Raw genomic sequence first — 17,447 nt, forward strand, 5'->3', positions numbered from 1 at the left:
ACTATTGAATAATGAAAAGTTTGTTGGAAGGTTAGTGACGCTTTAAAGGCCATGTACACATTTGGGGCAATTATTTTATTATTGCCTTGTACTAATTTGTAGCTAAAAACAATTTTATAAATTGGTCTTTATTAAAAATATGGAATCCTTTTTTCTGTAAAGAGCTGACATGCTCTAGTAGCACTCTTTGGATTGTCTGTCTTTTTCATCAGACCAGGAGCTGATGGACTCCTTATCTCTGCTCTCTGACCTTATAAACACTCATTATATAAGTGTTTATAACCTCTCTGTAGTTTAGAGATAAGGGTTATTAGATGACCAGCACAAAGTGAAAGTGAAAGTACCAGTCACACAGCTAGAAAAACAGTTAACCCTTTATGACAGAACAGCTCAATATTGTTAATAAAGGCCAATTGAAAAAAATGATTTTTAGGCAAAAAATAAGTAACATGCCATCATAATTTTTTTTTTTCCCCCCGAAGGTGTACATAGCCTTTAAGGGTAGTTTTTAATATCTATAATATTTTGTCACAGTTCATAAAAGTACCAGCTATTGATAGAAGCAAAGAAATATTTATGTAAGGCGTAATGGCATTATGAAAGGGAGAACAGGTCGGATGCACTATATGATAGACTATTACTAAATTAAAGAGGTAGATAATTTAGATAATTTATTTTTCTTAGAAGGGACCCCTAAAATAAGCTGGTCACATTCATGTCTCTGCCCAGTAATCAGCTGCAATCTGTGAGGGAAGTTGACTGGAGGTGTTCAATTTCACTGCAGTGCCCCCGCAGGGGAAACTAAGCATTTCATGGAAATCTTTGTGTGGTCAGGGTAAAGCATGGATGTACCAGGTCTACACAGACACTCCCAGAGAAACAATTCCCCACTAATTACGCAGAATACCCTAAAAGCATATTTGCAAATGGGTTCTTTAAACCAAACTACCCCTTTATTGCTGGTGAATCCATCTCTCTGTGATTATATCACGCTTGACATTGTGCATTAGTAATGAATGGAAATGTTATTGAAGATCTGGAGTTGGAGATGATTTATTCTGGCGAAGGATCGAAGGTAATGCTAGTTTCTAAGAGACAAGGCCTTCCAAAAAGCATGCTGGTGTTTCAGAGGAGCCAAGTCTTCTGGTGGCAAGCGAGTCCAAATGGGCTGCATCCCAGAGATGTCTCCTGTTACTACACTTCTTCCAGGAACAGTGAAGGAAATACCATCAGGACTAAGGAAAACAAGACGACGTGACCATTTCCTTGTCATTTCTGTATAAATGATCTTTTAATGTCTGCATACAATGTGTTATTTACAGTATCAAATCTGTACCCCCAACAATATAAATCTGAATATTCATAGAGCTGGCAAGCAGGCAGGCAGCAGGTTACAAAGAGGTGCAGGAGCTCTGGACGCTGCATTGCCTTAAAGTCCTGGCTCCTCGGGCAAACAGCTTATAAAGCACAGTGCATGTCTCAGGCTTCAGAGCCGAGAAGGTAAATATGGCTGCTCACATTACAGGACTGGTATGTAAGATTTGCTGTCGGTGAGGACTCTGTTTCTCAGTTGCAGAGCGGCTCACTACATCTTTCACTTTGGAAGAGGAGCTATGATTACGTTCTTATAACCTTTCACCCCTTGCAAGCGATCACTCTCAAAGTTCACCACTAGCTTGCGAAGTCCAGATAACTGAGGCATCAGGTCCACCCGTACTTTGGCTTCTTGTCCTGGTTCCACAGGGCCGTCTCTGTAACCATATAAACAAGGGTTTATTACAATATATTTTAAAAGTAAGGTAAGATTAACATCTAAAAGCAGTTGGCCGGGATTATTGAACATGAACAAGTCCTGTAAACGGTTGGGATGGTGCTTCTGATTCTACTTACAGGTCCTTAACCACAAGCCCCTCAGTCAGGCCGGCTCCCTCCAGAGTGAAGCTGCATCCAACCAGGGGCTCCGACAGAGGATTTGTTAAGGAAATCTCAGCGACCAGCTTCTTTTGTTGTTTGGGCTCGCCCAGTACCTGAATAAAATAAAAATAATTTGATAACCCATTAGGAAGGGTGTTGTCACACATGCCTTTTTTCCAACAAAAACAGTCCAATAGGGAATTATGAAATGCACTACAAACATTGTGGTTTCTTGTGCCGATTGTTTCTCACTTTTTGGGTCCATGTTTTTTCTTCAAAATAGAGTATAGAGGTATGGCATTTTTAAGGGATTTTCTCATATTTTACTCTAAAGGGGAAAAAAAAGCTTTTCCTGTGTGACCAGGAACAAAAAACTGCCAAAAGACACACATTGCTTCCTCAGAGGTGCTTGGAGGGGCATGTTCCTTGGTTGGAAGGTGACATTGGGTGCTCCAGCAGGCCTTTCTGCCTTGGCTAGGGTATTTAGTTTGAGGGCTAGGGGTAGCCAGCACTAGCTACAACTGTAAATGTAAAGTTTGACCCTAATAAGTAACCCCTTTTATGAGGACCATGTGTGTGACAATTATGAAAGTAAAGCTGTGTCCTTCATAAAACACAACTCTTCATCAGAGACGCAGACAATAATTGTGGCTTTGGTTGACATGTGTTCCAAGGCTTTTGTTTATACTGTAGAACCAGGGTGTTGATGGCGGTTTAATAAATTTTCCTCCACTTAATGGCAGACATGGGTCAAATCTAAGAAATTCAGCCTAAGGAATGATGTAACTCTTCTGTAATTACATGGATCTGTCAAGTTCACTCAATAGAACATCTGAATCTGCTCGGTTCAGTCCCTGCAGAGCAAATACGCAGCTGGATTTGGGTCATTACACTGGTAAGTGATGTAATGAAGGAGCAGGAAATCTTAGTCTACACGTTAAGACACATGTACAAATATGTTCTGTAAGAACAGACTGATCGTGTCCTCCTGGAGATCTGCTTCCCTCCCCACAAAAAATTGTTATTCAAAATTACAGCAGAGTTTTAAAAAGTTGTAATAACCTTTAACAGAAATGTTCATGGAGGTGATTACTCGGGCAGAGAAGTAGGGTGGCTGCAGCCGTCCTTACGCACTACCATTTAACCCCCTAAAGCACCATGGCTCCCTGTCAACCCAACATTGTTATTTTATGCTCATAGCCTAGAGCTGTTATGGCTAACCTTTCGGCACTCCAGCTGTGGTAAACCTACGACTTCCAAGATATACACTTGCGTGGCTGTTCTCAGAACTCCATAGAAATGAATGGGAGTCGTACGCGCACCACAGTTGGAGTGCCAGAAGTTAGCCATCATTGGCCTAGAGTCTAACAAAGGCCCACCAGTCTGTTCAGTAAGTGACACTGCCTGTTATTACACACTCTAGGTTCTGGGTACAGAAGATAAAGCTGTAGTCACCTGTTACTATCTCACCTATCTGCACTTCTGGCAGAACCCCTTGATAAATTTGTTATTACTCTACAGCAGGAATACATTTCTCAACAACACTACTCAAATTATAGCTCTGGCTTTATCCCCATGAGGGCGGAATCATCAGTGGTGCTATTGAGGAACCAGAATGTATGAATGGTCCAAAAACTAGGGGCTCATGCACACGAACGTATTTTCTTTCTGTGTCTGTTCCGTTTTTTTTTGCAGACCGTATGCGGAACCATTCATTTCAATAGGTTCGCAAAAAAAAAAATATGGAAGTTACTCCGTGTGCATTCCATTTCCGTATGTCCGTATTTCCGTTCCGCAAAAAAATAGAACATGTCCTATTATTGTCCGCATTACAGACAAGGATAGGACTGTTCTATTAGGGGCCGGCTGTTCCGTTCCGCAAAATACGGAATGCACACGGACGTCATCTGTATTTTTTGCGATTGGCAAAATACATACAGTCGTGTGCATGAGCCCAAAGTTTGAGTTATATGCTAATGACTTGCAAGTGCTTAGGTGCGTTCCCCACTGATGTGACAGATTTATCATAGTGTCTAATGCTGGATGATAAATTTGGTGCATCTTTAGGCTGTCTAGTCAAAGTTTATACCATCTATTAGTTGACTCCCTTTGTGCCAAAAATTTGGTGCACATTGTTGCGTCCTGAGCCACATCTACTTTCCATCAAAGCACCTCCTGTCCCACTAATCCATGCCTCCTTGTTAAACGAGGCAAAAAAGAAAACAATAAATGTGGTGCTCGGCGTATATGCTGATTAGTAAATCTCCCCCCCGTGAGCTCTATTTTTTATGTCAAACTAATGATACACAGCGATGATGCATCCACTGTTATCGTATTTCAGACAGACTCACCCGCACTTTGATGTCAGGGTTCTTCACTTGGATGTCTCTCATAGCAAGGAGAATATCATTTGAAGAAGAGTCACGGAGCATAGCCACCACTTTGATCATGTTATCCTGGGTCAGACTGCTGCCATACTTCTCATAGAGAACCTTCAGCGGCACAGTCTTCTCTGCAGGAACAGTAAACACCAGCATTATATCAATAGTCAGTGGACAAGAAAAAAAGGAATTATGCATGAACATCTGGACTGTGACGCATCATCAGGAGGGAAAATCATTATCAAACCAGGCACAATGTCTTGTAGGTCTAGCTCAACTGAATATAGTGATAGCTTTATCCTAGCGATTCTTTGCTTTATTCTGGAAAAAATTATTACTTTTAAAGGGTTTCTATCACTTCGTTGCACATATTTAGCTGTCAGACACTAGCGATCCGCTAGTGTCTGCTCTGCCCAACCATTCTAATATAATTGCTTTTGGGGCAGCCGTTTTGCTAAAAAAAGAACTTTTATTAATATGCTAATGAGCCTCCCTGTGAGCGCCTGTATTCGGCGCATGCGCAGTGAATGTCTGACCGCTTCCCTGCTCAGACATCTCCACTGCGCCTGCGCGATGACGTCATAGTGCTCCGAGGAACAGGCGCAGTGGAAATGTCTGAGCAGGGAAGGTGTCAGACATTCACTGCGCATGCGCCGAATACAGGCGCTCACAAGGAGGATCGCATTCAGGAGGAGATGGGCGGGCTGGAGGGACGCGCTGGGCGGCGGCAGTTTCTGAAGGTAGACGGAGCCTCTAGGTGCTAATGACGCCCCCATAGCACCTAGAGGCTCATTAGCATATTAATAAAAGTTCTTTTTTTTTGCAAAACGGCTGCCCCAAAAGCAATTATATTAGGATGGTTGGGCAGAGCAGACACTAGCGGATCGCTAGTGTCTGACAGCTAAATATGTGCAACGAAGTGATAGAAACCCTTTAATCTATATGCAAATGAGCAATTAAGTGCACCGAGGGCAGGTCCAAGTCACACTGTGCACCCTTGCTCCTCCTGCTTCCTCTTCTTGATTGACAAGACCAGGTTCCTGCATAGTCATCTCACCTGACCCTCATGTGGTGAAGAAGAATAAGTAGATCCCTGTAATCCCTGTGACAGCCACATGACATGGGTAGTTGAGAACCACTAAAAGCCCTGATACACATTAGTGTATTGTTGGCCAAACTCACCAGGAATGGGGAGTACGGCCAACAGTCTATTGTGTCTGAACAGCTCCCAACATTTCCCCAACAGATGATGTCGAGGGAGACAAGGATTGGGCGAAGTGAATATTTTCTCCTCATCCTTTTGTTCTCCTAGGAGACAAGACACCACCAGAAACATCTGGCATCGGCTTTCTCCCCGCTCGCCATCAAATACATATACACGTCTCAGCTGAGCCAAACGTGTATGTGTATGGGGAAGCCGCAACGGAGTTGGAAGCGGTAACTGTGTGCTAAACGATCGTTCAGCTGAGAGCTATTGAATGTGTATGGCCGCCCTAAGCCTCACATACGCCCAATTTCCTTCTTTTGTTCCAAACACAACACAGTAACAAGTCCGGACACATGTTTCACAATGAACGCCACACAATGAGATCAAAGCTGAATTGGAAGCTGTTAAACCCGAGTCTGTAAATGATTTCTTCCAACAGTAGAAAAAGAAACAAGAATTTGTGTATAAATGATGGCAGCAGATAATGATATATTAGATAATAGGTTCACTCTTCTGTAGATTTACAATCAATATGGATGCAGCCTTGCAGAACCTCCACCGCCAGAACATAAAATAATACGACTACATGAGCTATTTATTAATACCGCCGAAAACTACCATGAGGAATGAGACAAATAGGATGAAGGAAAACTGAAAGTGAAGTACAAGATGCTGTAAGTGTAACACATAAAAAAACTTGATGGACAGTGTTTCTTGGTAAACCTAACAGCATGCTTCCCCTGTCGAATCCATCAAATATTGAAAAATAGACATATAAATCTAGTAACAAAGGCTGATAAACTGATTGAAGTGATCAAACAGTGCCCGCCTTGACGGCATTTCCAGGATTCTGGTACTGATGGCCTATCCTCAGCATTGGTCATTAATATCAGATCATTGGGGGTCCGACACCCCGCACCCAAGCAGATCAGCTATTTCTTGGTAGCTCTGGCACTGGAAGTCGGAACCAGAACTACACAGCTCCATGGGGGGGACTGGCCTGGTGGGCTGATGCACAGAGTCCCACCAGCCAGGTACATAAGGATCTGATGCTCTCAGCAGGGCCCTCCTGAATTCAATTGTATTGCTATCCTCAGGAGGACGATGATATAGTTTCAAACTGTGGAGTGGAAGGCAGTATATTGTGCCGCACTGTGGTATTTGGTTCTGCTGGGGCAGTATATTGTGCTGCACTGTAGTATTTTGTTCTGCCGGGGCAGTATTTTGTGCTGCACTGTGGTATCTGGTTCTGCTGGGGCAGTATATTGTGCTGCACTGTGGTATTTGGTTCTGCTGGGGCAGTATATTGTGCTGCACTGTAGTATTTTGTTCTGCCGGGGCAGTATATTGTGCTGCACTGTGGTATTTTGTTCTGCCGGGGCAGTATATTGTGCTGCACTGTGGTATTTTGTTCTGCCGGGGCAGTATATTGTGCTGCACTGTAGTATTTTGTTCTGCCGGGGCAGTATATTGTGCTGCACTGTGGTATTTTGTTCTGCCGGGGCAGTATATTGTGCTGCACTGTAGTATTTTGTTCTGCCGGGGCAGTATATTGTGCTGCACTGTGGTATTTGGTTCTGCTGGGGCAGTATATTGTGCTGCACTGTGGTGTTTGGTTTTGCTGAGGCAGTATATTGTGCGGCACTGTGGTATTTGGTTCTGCTAGGGCAGTATATTGTGCTGCACTGTGGTATTTGGTTCTGCTGGGGCAGTATATTGTGCTGCACTGTAGTATTTTGTTCTGCCGGGGCAGAATACTATGGTATTGCTGGTTCCACCTACTTCTTCTATCACACCTCCTGTCACTATGGACTTGCCTACAACCTGGGGACACTTTTTGTTTTTTTCCAGGGCCACTTTAAGTTCCCAGTCCATCCATGGTGTAGTGGATGTAGCTGGTAACTGCAGCATTCACTTAAATAGGAACAGCACTGCAGTAACCAGCTCCGTCCATCGTTCAGTTCCTGGTCCGAAGCTACTGCAGAGTAGCTGTTCAGTTGGGGGAGGGGGGGGGGGGTGTTGTTGGACTCCCACCAATCTGATATTGATGGCCTATCCTGAGCCTTTCACTGGTGTTATTTGGGCACTCTATGGTAAGTCATAACAGGATGAGGAGTGTCAATAAAAAGTAATACACAAGGCACCATCAACCCTAGAGTTAAGACCAGTAAAAACCTGAATTGCAGTAAGAGGGTCAGGTAAGTAAAGGATGGAGGCCCGAGGTTCAGCGTTTTAAGAGAGTGAAACCGGTGTGACTGGAAAGTGTCTACCACAGGTGCAGATGTGGGAGATTCTGCTGCCTCTATCTGTGCCTATAATAGAAGATGGAGCCAAGGAGGTGGTCATGTGGATAAATCACTGTCGCCATCTTGGATGTGGTGGTCGGTTTATATATGGCACCCATGGGTAACATGGAGGCTTCTACTGGCATGCTGGTGTAATCAATGGGCCTTTTTTTTATCATTTCATGTACAAGTCAGTGTATAGCATCTAAGAAATTTAAGCAGAAAGTAGACAGCCTGGTTAACCCCTCAATGGCTTAGTCCTGCCACACTGGTTAACAAGCACTCCATGGTGAGCATGACCGACAGGCATCAATGTCACATGCCGCACCAGGGAATGAGTGCAAATCGAAGCTGAATAGTCTCTATACTCTATACGCCAGAGATATCAGTGCACTTTAGGCAGCCACAGTTGGCCATGTGAACAAGAAGTATATTATACAGTGTAATAATAGATATTGATTTCCTTGCAGAGTGGTTTTAGCATTTTTTTTCACTACAATGAGTGAGGCACTTAGCCAAAATATTAACAGAGCATGCCAGGGCTGTCCACGATTAGAAAAACATGGATAGGTGTCTTATCACTGGGGGTCTGACTGCTGGGGCCACTGCTGATAAGAATGGGGTTCGTGCTCCCTGGTTTAAATGGAGAGGTGGTGACATATGCACCCTGCTGCTCACAAAATAGGATAAAAAATGGTCTCTTCTCCCATAAAAGTATCCTTTCCCCTATATCATATTTGCTCGGGGTTATTCACTTTTGGACTTTATATCAACATGGTTAAAAGCTATGGGATCCATTGTGATGCAGGTACTAAGGGTACCTTCTTTAGGGAACTATACTCCCTATGTTGATACCCCCAGGTACCTGTATCCTTATATACCCAGGACTATGGTTCTGAACCGGGAGTTCTTGAATCCATGTTAGGAGTCCCCAGAAGCAAAAATGATTTAGATATAGGATAGATGAAGGACTTTTGACTGCTGGGGCTCCTGCCTATCATGAGAATGGGGTTCGTGCTCCCTGGTTTGAATGGGGAGGTGGTGACATATGCGCGTTGCCGCTCCAGGAGGGGGAAGAAATTACATGATAAAGAGGTTGGGAATAAAGTAAACAAGAGTGATCAGTATTTTACCTATGGTCATGAAAGTTGAAGAACCAAAGAGGAATAACCCCATGTAAACAGGCAGGCTGTTGGGTTGAGCTCCAGCTATTACCCGTTAGTGATGAGCGGCAGTAGTCATATTCGAATTCGCAATATTTCGCGAATATTCGCAAATTCGAATATTCGTTATATTCTACGATTTTTTTTACTCGAAAAATCGACAAGATACTGATCGCGTAATATGCGAATTTTCGTAATGCGAATTTTTATCGCAAATTTTTCAATTGCCGAGCAAAAACATGATTCCTACCTGCTTCTTGCTTGTGGGCCAATGAGTCATAACACTATATCGAATATATTAGTTTTTTCGAATATTCGTAATATTCTAAAAGAAGAATATATAGCAATATAGCGAATATTCAAAAAAATAAACAGAATATAGAGCAATTTAGCTAATATAGTGCTATAATCTTTTTTTCAATAGTGGAAATTTTTTTCCAATCTGACCTTCAGATGAGAAAAAAATTACAACTATTAGACAAAGAAGATTATAGCACTATATTAGCTAAATTGCTCTACATTCGTTTTTATCGAATATTCGCTATATTGCTATATATTCTTGTTTTAGAATATTACGAATATTCGAAAAAACTAATATATTCGATATAGTGCTATATATTAGTTTTTAGAATATTCATCATTTTTCCCATTTAAAGTCATGATTCCTCCCTGCTTCTTGCTTGTGGGCTAATGAGTCATTGGCCTACAAGCAAGAAGCAGGGAGGAATCATGTTTTTACTCGGCAATTGAAAATTTGCGATGAAAAATCTTGAATATTCGAAATTACGAATATATATCACTATATTCTAGATATTCGAATTACCTATATTCGCGATAAAAATTCGAAATTCGAATATTCGTGATCAACACTATTACCCGTATTTAATAGTAATGGTCTCTTCACATGAGGCAATAGGACTTTTTGGACCCTTCAGGCTCCAGGAACTCAGCGCAAGTTTCTACACCCCCACAGTTAAACCCCTGGAGGTAATAAGTGTTTTATATACAGTACAAGACAGAGCCATCAACTCTCCAGTCGGTAATACATAATTGTGGCCATATTGGTTGTCATTGCTTTACAAGACATTTCTTTCATCTACCATTTAGACACAAAAGGATACAATTTAGGATGATTTCACACTTAGTTTTTTTATGGTATTTTTCTGAACTTTTTTTGCAGCGTTTTTGCTGTAGTTCTATGGGAAATATGAAATGGAGCACATACAAGTGTTTGTTTTCTTTTGCTAACCCATAATATACAAGGTTTTGGTAACCAGATGTGGATTACTGATAATTACCAGGCTGCACCTTTAATCAAAACTTAACATAAAATTTCACCTAACTTTGTGTAACAGACAAAATAGACAATGTAACTAGAAAATGTGAAGTGAGTCCTGGGGTTCAAAAACAGCTATGTGTAATATGAGGTGGAATAATCCATAATAGGGGCACATTTATATGAAGTGTTAGAGTACATTAGCTTTTTTTGGCATAGATTTAATGGGTTGTATGCCAAAAAAGAGTGAAATATATATTTTTTTACTTTATACATTTACTCTTTTTGGCCCCTCCAACGTCTGACACCTCAGAGCTGTCGGCCTACAGTCTCCTGAAACACACATGTTCAAAAACCTGTCAGCCAAGTGTAAAAGTTGCTTAGGAAAAAGTTTAAAGGAACTTTTTGCAAGATTGACAGCTAGTGCTATGTCTAGGGTCTGAGGGGGAATCTAGCTGCCATCATTTTAATAGAAAAATCCTAAACATACATGACCATATTGAAATGAAGCTTCATGGAGACTGGTGGGTGCGGCGCAGTACTTCATTGAATCTTTTTTGGGGTGAGGACTAGCCTGCTTTTTCACCATGTTATGCCCTTTTATACCAAAATCATGCCCCCTTTCATGTCACCCTGCCCCTTTCCATACAATACTCTTCCAATGCATTTTGGGCACCAGGGCTGGGTCTAATGATGCAGTTTCCTGGTGCCACATATGGTCAAAGTGCATAGAGGGCTGCTTTGTGGGAGAAAGCAGCCCTCCATACTGTGCCTGGGAAATCTGACAACTTTTTTGGATGTCCAGGAGGTCTCACCTTTTTCAGGAGCCTTCCAGACGTTCTAGGAGAATTGACAAGTATAGTCATGAATAATCAATCAGTAGGGGTCCAAAGTCTGGAACTTCCAATAATAACTAAAATGGCGGGGCCCAGTGCTCTATCTCTCTCCAGCAGAATAGCTGCAAAGCGAAGTAGTTGTATGGAGTGGTGGTCAAGCATACACTCTACATACGACTTTGTGAGAAGTATAGCCAAGCACGCTCCTTCATGGACTAGTGGGAAATGTAGGTGGCTGGAATACCTCCTTAATTATCACCCAAAGATTTAGGGAAGGGAATTATAGTTCCAATGATGTAAAATAGATCCCATCATAGCATATGTTAAGACCTATAGGCCCTTCCCTCACGAGTGAAGCCTTTGTGATTATCTTTATTTCTATGTGTAGTGCAAAACTATTGCTTTGTATCCCTTTGTGTTCATTCAGGACTCTGTAGGCACCAACTGGCTTTTGATGAGCCTCCAAAAAATGTGCAGTTTTATAGTCAGTAATATTGGTAGTCAGATTATATGATGTTCTGCCAATTGAAATGCTAAAGCGGTCAAAAATTTTGTAAGGTTACAAATGTACTAAATGACTATAATTTAATATGTTGTACATGCACCGCACAGCAGGGACCTCTGTGTTTGCAGCAGGTTTGGCCCTCGGTTCTTCACAAGCAGAAAGGAAATATGATGTCATTCTGCCAATCCTTCTTGGAAGTGATTCTTTGAAAACACTAATAAATTAATTTTGCTTCCTTTGTGTATTGTAATTGGAACCAAGGAGGAACATCTGCTTTTTGAGGGAAACATCCCAAAATAATAACAAAGTAGTTCTAAATTGTATATTACAGAGCAAAGCTATAAAAACTCTAATACCAATGTAATAACTTCATACATAGTAGTAGTAGTAGAGTATTAAATACCATTTGTTTTTTATTTCTTATTCTCATAGCATTGTATGTGTAACTATAGGGGATGCAGAGGTACAGTAGCACACAAAAGGTCCCCCTGAACAATCTGGAGACCATTCATTATAAAATGACCTAATGTATATATACACACACACTTTTTTTTTTGTGTTTTGTTAAATTTACCATGTCAATATCTATATTAGAAGCATGTATATAGCCTTGCAATTTTTCACTCTGGCCACTAGGTCTAATAATAGGTCATGATTTCCTGTTCTGTACAGGTAAATTTTCAAATGCCATTATCATTATCATCACAGGCAGAATTACAATGACAAGTAACATCTCTATATAAATAACACAGGATCCACCATTCACAGAAGGTGATATCACAGCTTATCTACTCCCTCCTGACCTCTGAACAGTTGACAATGGGAAAACTCTCCCATTGAAGTCAATGGAGTCTCGTCCTCTCCATTGTTTCTATGGTCCGTGTAGCTGCTCTCAAATGACAGAATGTGTTAACATATTTTAGATCTAGTGGCCGGTGTGAAAAATGCACCATGAAAATGCAATTTAACCTGAAGACAGCATGCTATAGAATAGGAGTAGCTAAGCAAATAGATAAGGACGTGTCCTATCAGTAACTGAGGGCTATCTCTATATTCACAGCCATGGGGAGAAGGCTGTCAATCACTGATAGGACCGCCTCTTTTACATAAAAGCCAAGAATGAGCAGGAATTTAAATGAATAAATTACAAGTTTTACTGAATCTTTTCCCATAAAACTATACATAATTATGCTCAGCTATTTCCTGTTCTATAACGTGCCAGATGCTATGTTCCAGGTGACAGTTTCCCTTTAAAGTATAGATAGTGATATGGAAAAATTAAGTAAAACAAAAACAAACTCCCCAAACATTCTTTAAAAATATGTTTAACATAAAAGGTGATTTAAACAATAGGTCATTTTCTGATGACGCATTCCCTTTCAGTACAGCTGATAGTTGGGAGAAGGGCTCTATTGGTGCTACTTCTCTGCACAGCTTCCAAGAACATTGATTTTGCCCTCAGGTTCACAGTTAACACCCCATTGATGAAAGAATTGTTTTGTTATGACAAGTTGTAGAAATTAAAGGCTATCTTTGGGGGCATTTTTCTTTATTATTGCATTATATCAATTTTGAAAACAAGCACAAATGAAGATAAATTTATTGGACCCCCTGGTCCCGCCCCCCCCCCCCCCCCGCCCTCACCACGCCCCATTTCATAAAGTGGCATTTAAATAATTGCAAATACAGTGTTTGTAACTTTTTTATGCCACAAAAGAGGCGCCTGGAGATGATAAATTCTCCCTGTTTATAAATTTTTAGAACACAGAACTACAAAGAAATGTATATGCGGAGAAAACAGCAACATAAAAAGACTATTAACACCGATTTATTCAATAGAGGTGATATACACAAAGAACACGGACCTTCTCTGATCTGCGGGGAACCTCTGAAGAACCTCCATCAATTGCTGTATTAAAGTCTCTTGCTCACTTCATATCAGAGGCTCACAGCACCACAGTATAATGCAGCACAACTGCAGTAAAAGCTTATTATCGATTTATTGACACTGCAACACAGGAGAAATACAATGTTCCCACAGCACTGACACTAACACAACAGAAAACGCCAATATTTGACATTAATATATTTTAGAGGCATTGCTGAGCCAAATTCTGTAACAAACAATTTGCAACTAGGGCTATAGTCGTCTTCTCTCCGGAGGAAGTAATGCCAGACAGGGGCTTTTCAATGTCCATCTTTTTCCAAATCTGCTCTGCTATGACTTCCGTATATATATTTTGGATAGAGCCTTGTGAATTATTACTGGGGTCAGTTACAATATAATTTTCTGAGGGCTGCGCTGGTGCCTTATTTGCCCCTCAGATGACTTTTATATTGCTCCCTGTATGCTATATTGGGTATTGGGTAGCTGTCCAAATTCAATTCCTTTGATTTGGCTACCACATTCTGGCTATATTTCAGCCTACTTCCATAGGATCAGGCATCTGCTCATTAGGAGGCCCACTGGGGACTAGTTCCCCCAAAAGCAACCTGAGAGCGTAAAGGTACTAACTTATTAAAGCACTGGATGGTAACATTCTGTTACAAAAGATATGGCAATGTTATGGGGCACTATATGATAGTATTATTTGGATACTGTATGGAGGTATTATTTAGATGAGCAAATTTCTTGAAATTTGTTTTGTGTACGATTTGGCTAATTAAGAAAAAAAAATGTGCTCCAATTGCTCTGAAAGTTGGTATATAACAGTGTCTGGTCTCCTAGGATTCAGAGAATAAATATTTAAATCATATCTTTCCCAGAAACCCAAAGGTAAGAAAATGTACTTTCCTTCCAAAAAGAAAAGAACACTAAGCCTATATGTTGCCAGCAGATGTAAGATACTCATGTTTGCATATAGGTTTCCCAGAAAGAAAGGGCAGCATTGGCTGGACTATAATACACCTTCTGCATACTTGTGGTCTCCCTTATAAGAAAGAGCACCCCCAGAGCCACTCAGATAACTAGGGCAACTTTCTCTTGAGACACTCAGTGCTCTTGTCCTTTTGGAAGGCAAACTGGCTTGCACGTCTTAGGGCTCATGCACACGATTGTATTTTCTTTCCGTGTCCGTTCCATTTTTTTTGCGGACCGTATGCTGAACCATCCATTTCAATGGGTCTGCAAAAAACGGAAGGTACTCGGTGTGCATTCCGTTTCCGTATGTCCGTATTTCTGTTCCGCAAAAAAATTAAACATGTCCTATTATTATCCACATTATGGACAAGGATAGGACTGTTCTATTAGGTGCCAGCTGTTCCATTCTGCAAAATACGGAATGCACACAGACGTCATCCGTGTTTTTTGCGCACGGTCGAGTGCATGAGCCCTTATTCAGAGAAGCATAATAGTAGGACACCCAGTACTCTTGTCCTTTTGGAAGGAGTACTAGTTTGCATCTCTCATTTCCAGATGAGTATTACATGTGGGGTCTTTCTCTCGGTTTTTGATTCTCCCGAAATGAATCACAAAAATTTTTAGTTTGTTAGAATTAGAATTGGAAATACGGGAAAAATTCCTATTTGGTAGAATTGATTCGCTCATCTATAATGGTATTATTATCTGTCTTTTCATCGACAGTCTGTGATAATGTGGCCATGCATAGCAAAACAGAATACCAAGATTTAATGGCAACCTGTCACCGGGATTTTGTGTATAGAGCTGAGGACATGGGTTGCTAGATGGCCGCTAGCACATCCACAATATCCAGTCCCCATAGCTCTGTGTGCTTTTATTGTGTAAAAAAAACAATTTGATATATATGCAAATTGACCTGAGATGTGTGCTGTCCCTGAGATGAGTCCTGTACGTGAGATGAGTCAGGGACAGGACTCATCTCAGGTTAATTTGCATATGTATCAAATATTTTTTTTTACACAATAAAAGCACACAGAGCTTGGGGACTGGGTATTGCGGATGTGCTAGCGGCCATCTAGCAACCCATGTCCTCAGCTTTATACACAAAATCCTAGTGACAGGTTCCCTTTAACTGTATTTAGAGAATAATAATGGCAAATCTAAATTTCCAATGCAATATCTATACAGTACCTATATTTAGATGATCTTCATAGATGGTGATAAAGTACTAAGTGTACAGTCCAACCCTGTTTAGATGTTATGCCAGATAAGACCAGTAGATCTTCTTTATTTGTTGGGCCTTCATCCCCACAATTTTTGCAATGAGAACTTTTCTTAATGGGGTTCTCCACTTTGGACAATCCCTACTTGTTAGAAGGGTCCCTTGCCAGTAATTTGCTTACAAAGTGTTGACCTGCTGGAAACTCCAGCGATCGTCTGGAATCTGTGGGGGAAACCTGGCTGTCAGTGTTCAATTTCCCTGCAGTGCCACCCCAGGAGAAATACGGTATTACACACTTCCCATTCATTTTAATGAGTGGGTATAATGCAGGACTGAGCAGGTCCTCCAGAGGGAGAAATACTCTTAATAACCACTAGGATGAGATGAGCGTTCCTTTCCAGAACTTCTAACCATACTAGGTAGAAGGAAGTCATCAGTGTGCACTGCATAAACCTCAACACACACTCTGTGTGCAAGAATGCGCACTGCATAAACTTCATCCAACTCTCTGTGAGCCAACAAAGAGAATATGATTGATAAACCATAAAAAATCTATTCTAAAGCCAGCGATTGAATACCAAAAAAGAAGAAATGAATTAGTTATCTAAATTCATCTACAATGCAACCATACAAGGAATGAAGGCAATGCTGTACTCGTGCTACTGTACATGGGAATTTGAAAGTGCAGTACATTTCTGCCCCAGCATCAATTGAGCACTGATCTAGTATTTCTGGGAATGGTTGGTCTACAAAGAGGTAGGAAAGAAATGTGTCATATCTGAAGAAACAGATTTTTCCTTGCACACCCCATATCCTGAACATACACCCATTTATGTTATGTCCAGAATGTTCCTGAACAGTTTTCATTCTTTACAGTACCGTAAAATGGAAATATCTCATTTTTACAGTTTGCTTACTTGTGAATATAGCACAGACCACAGAAGGAACACCCAACATCAACAAAGCTCCACCACCCATAGTACTCAATTAGGAAAATAAACTAGGTACAGGGAATGCACAAAATGGACTGCATTTACTTTATGGGGTGACTCATACACGCCTCACCGATCCCATGCCGGAGGTTAGAAGCCGAGACCGGAGGATGGATGGGGGAAGTCAATGACCAGGCCCAGTTAAGGGATAACAATGAACAGTCTTTTTACTGCAGATGCTGCATCACGCAGCACAAGCATATATCAGGGGCAGTTCTGCGGTATTTTACAGAGCTTGCTTTTCTCAATGGCTGTGTATAGGCAGAGGCAATGATAGTAATAGAAGTCCTTGAGTCTCACAAGTACACTTTGCAATGTTTCCAAATTAAACACAGGCATGCAAAGCTCACAATCAATAGTGCAGTTCCCACAGCGGGTTGCACATCTTCAAATGGATGGCCAATCCATTATGTGTGTGGAGGGCACCGAAGCTGTATACCATCGCCACAGGCAGCAAAGTCCATAGCCATAAACGAGCATTACATTTGCTATTACAAATGTGACTGTGGTTATCTATCCTGCTTCCCCTTAGGGCTAGTCTCCTGGCACAATTACTTTGCTCGGTATCCTGTCACTCCATAGAAATTGTGTTTTTACTGGAGAAAAATGTACTTTCCTTGCTATCAACTTCTGCTAGGCCCACAAACTGTCCACAGCCCAAATCAGAATGAATTCTAAACTACAAGAAACTAACCAGACAGAGGCATGACCAGCACATTATTGTGATAACCTAGCTAGAACTGCCATAGTTAACTGCTTCCTTGCCTAATGTAGGATACAAAGTGGATGAAATAAATGGCATTAAC

General features: G+C 41.2%; 1 protein-coding gene across 1 annotated transcript in view; it reads right to left on the reverse strand.

The window, feature by feature from the left end:
* Positions 1-1,259: 1,259 nt before the first annotated feature.
* The window catches only part of TGM2 (transglutaminase 2), a 58,373-nt gene continuing 42,185 nt past the window's right edge, over positions 1,260-17,447 (reverse strand). Inside the window, exons 11-13 of the mRNA XM_040438956.1 lie at positions 4,266-4,426; positions 1,891-2,027; positions 1,260-1,751 (exon numbers count right to left, since the gene is read on the reverse strand). Of these exons, the coding sequence (XP_040294890.1) occupies positions 1,595-1,751; positions 1,891-2,027; positions 4,266-4,426 (455 nt within the window). The 3' untranslated portion in view covers positions 1,260-1,594. The remainder of the gene's footprint in view (positions 1,752-1,890; positions 2,028-4,265; positions 4,427-17,447) is intronic.

The sequence above is a fragment of the Bufo bufo genome, chromosome 6 (assembly GCF_905171765.1).
Source record: "Bufo bufo chromosome 6, aBufBuf1.1, whole genome shotgun sequence".
Classification (NCBI taxonomy): domain Eukaryota; kingdom Metazoa; phylum Chordata; class Amphibia; order Anura; family Bufonidae; genus Bufo; species Bufo bufo.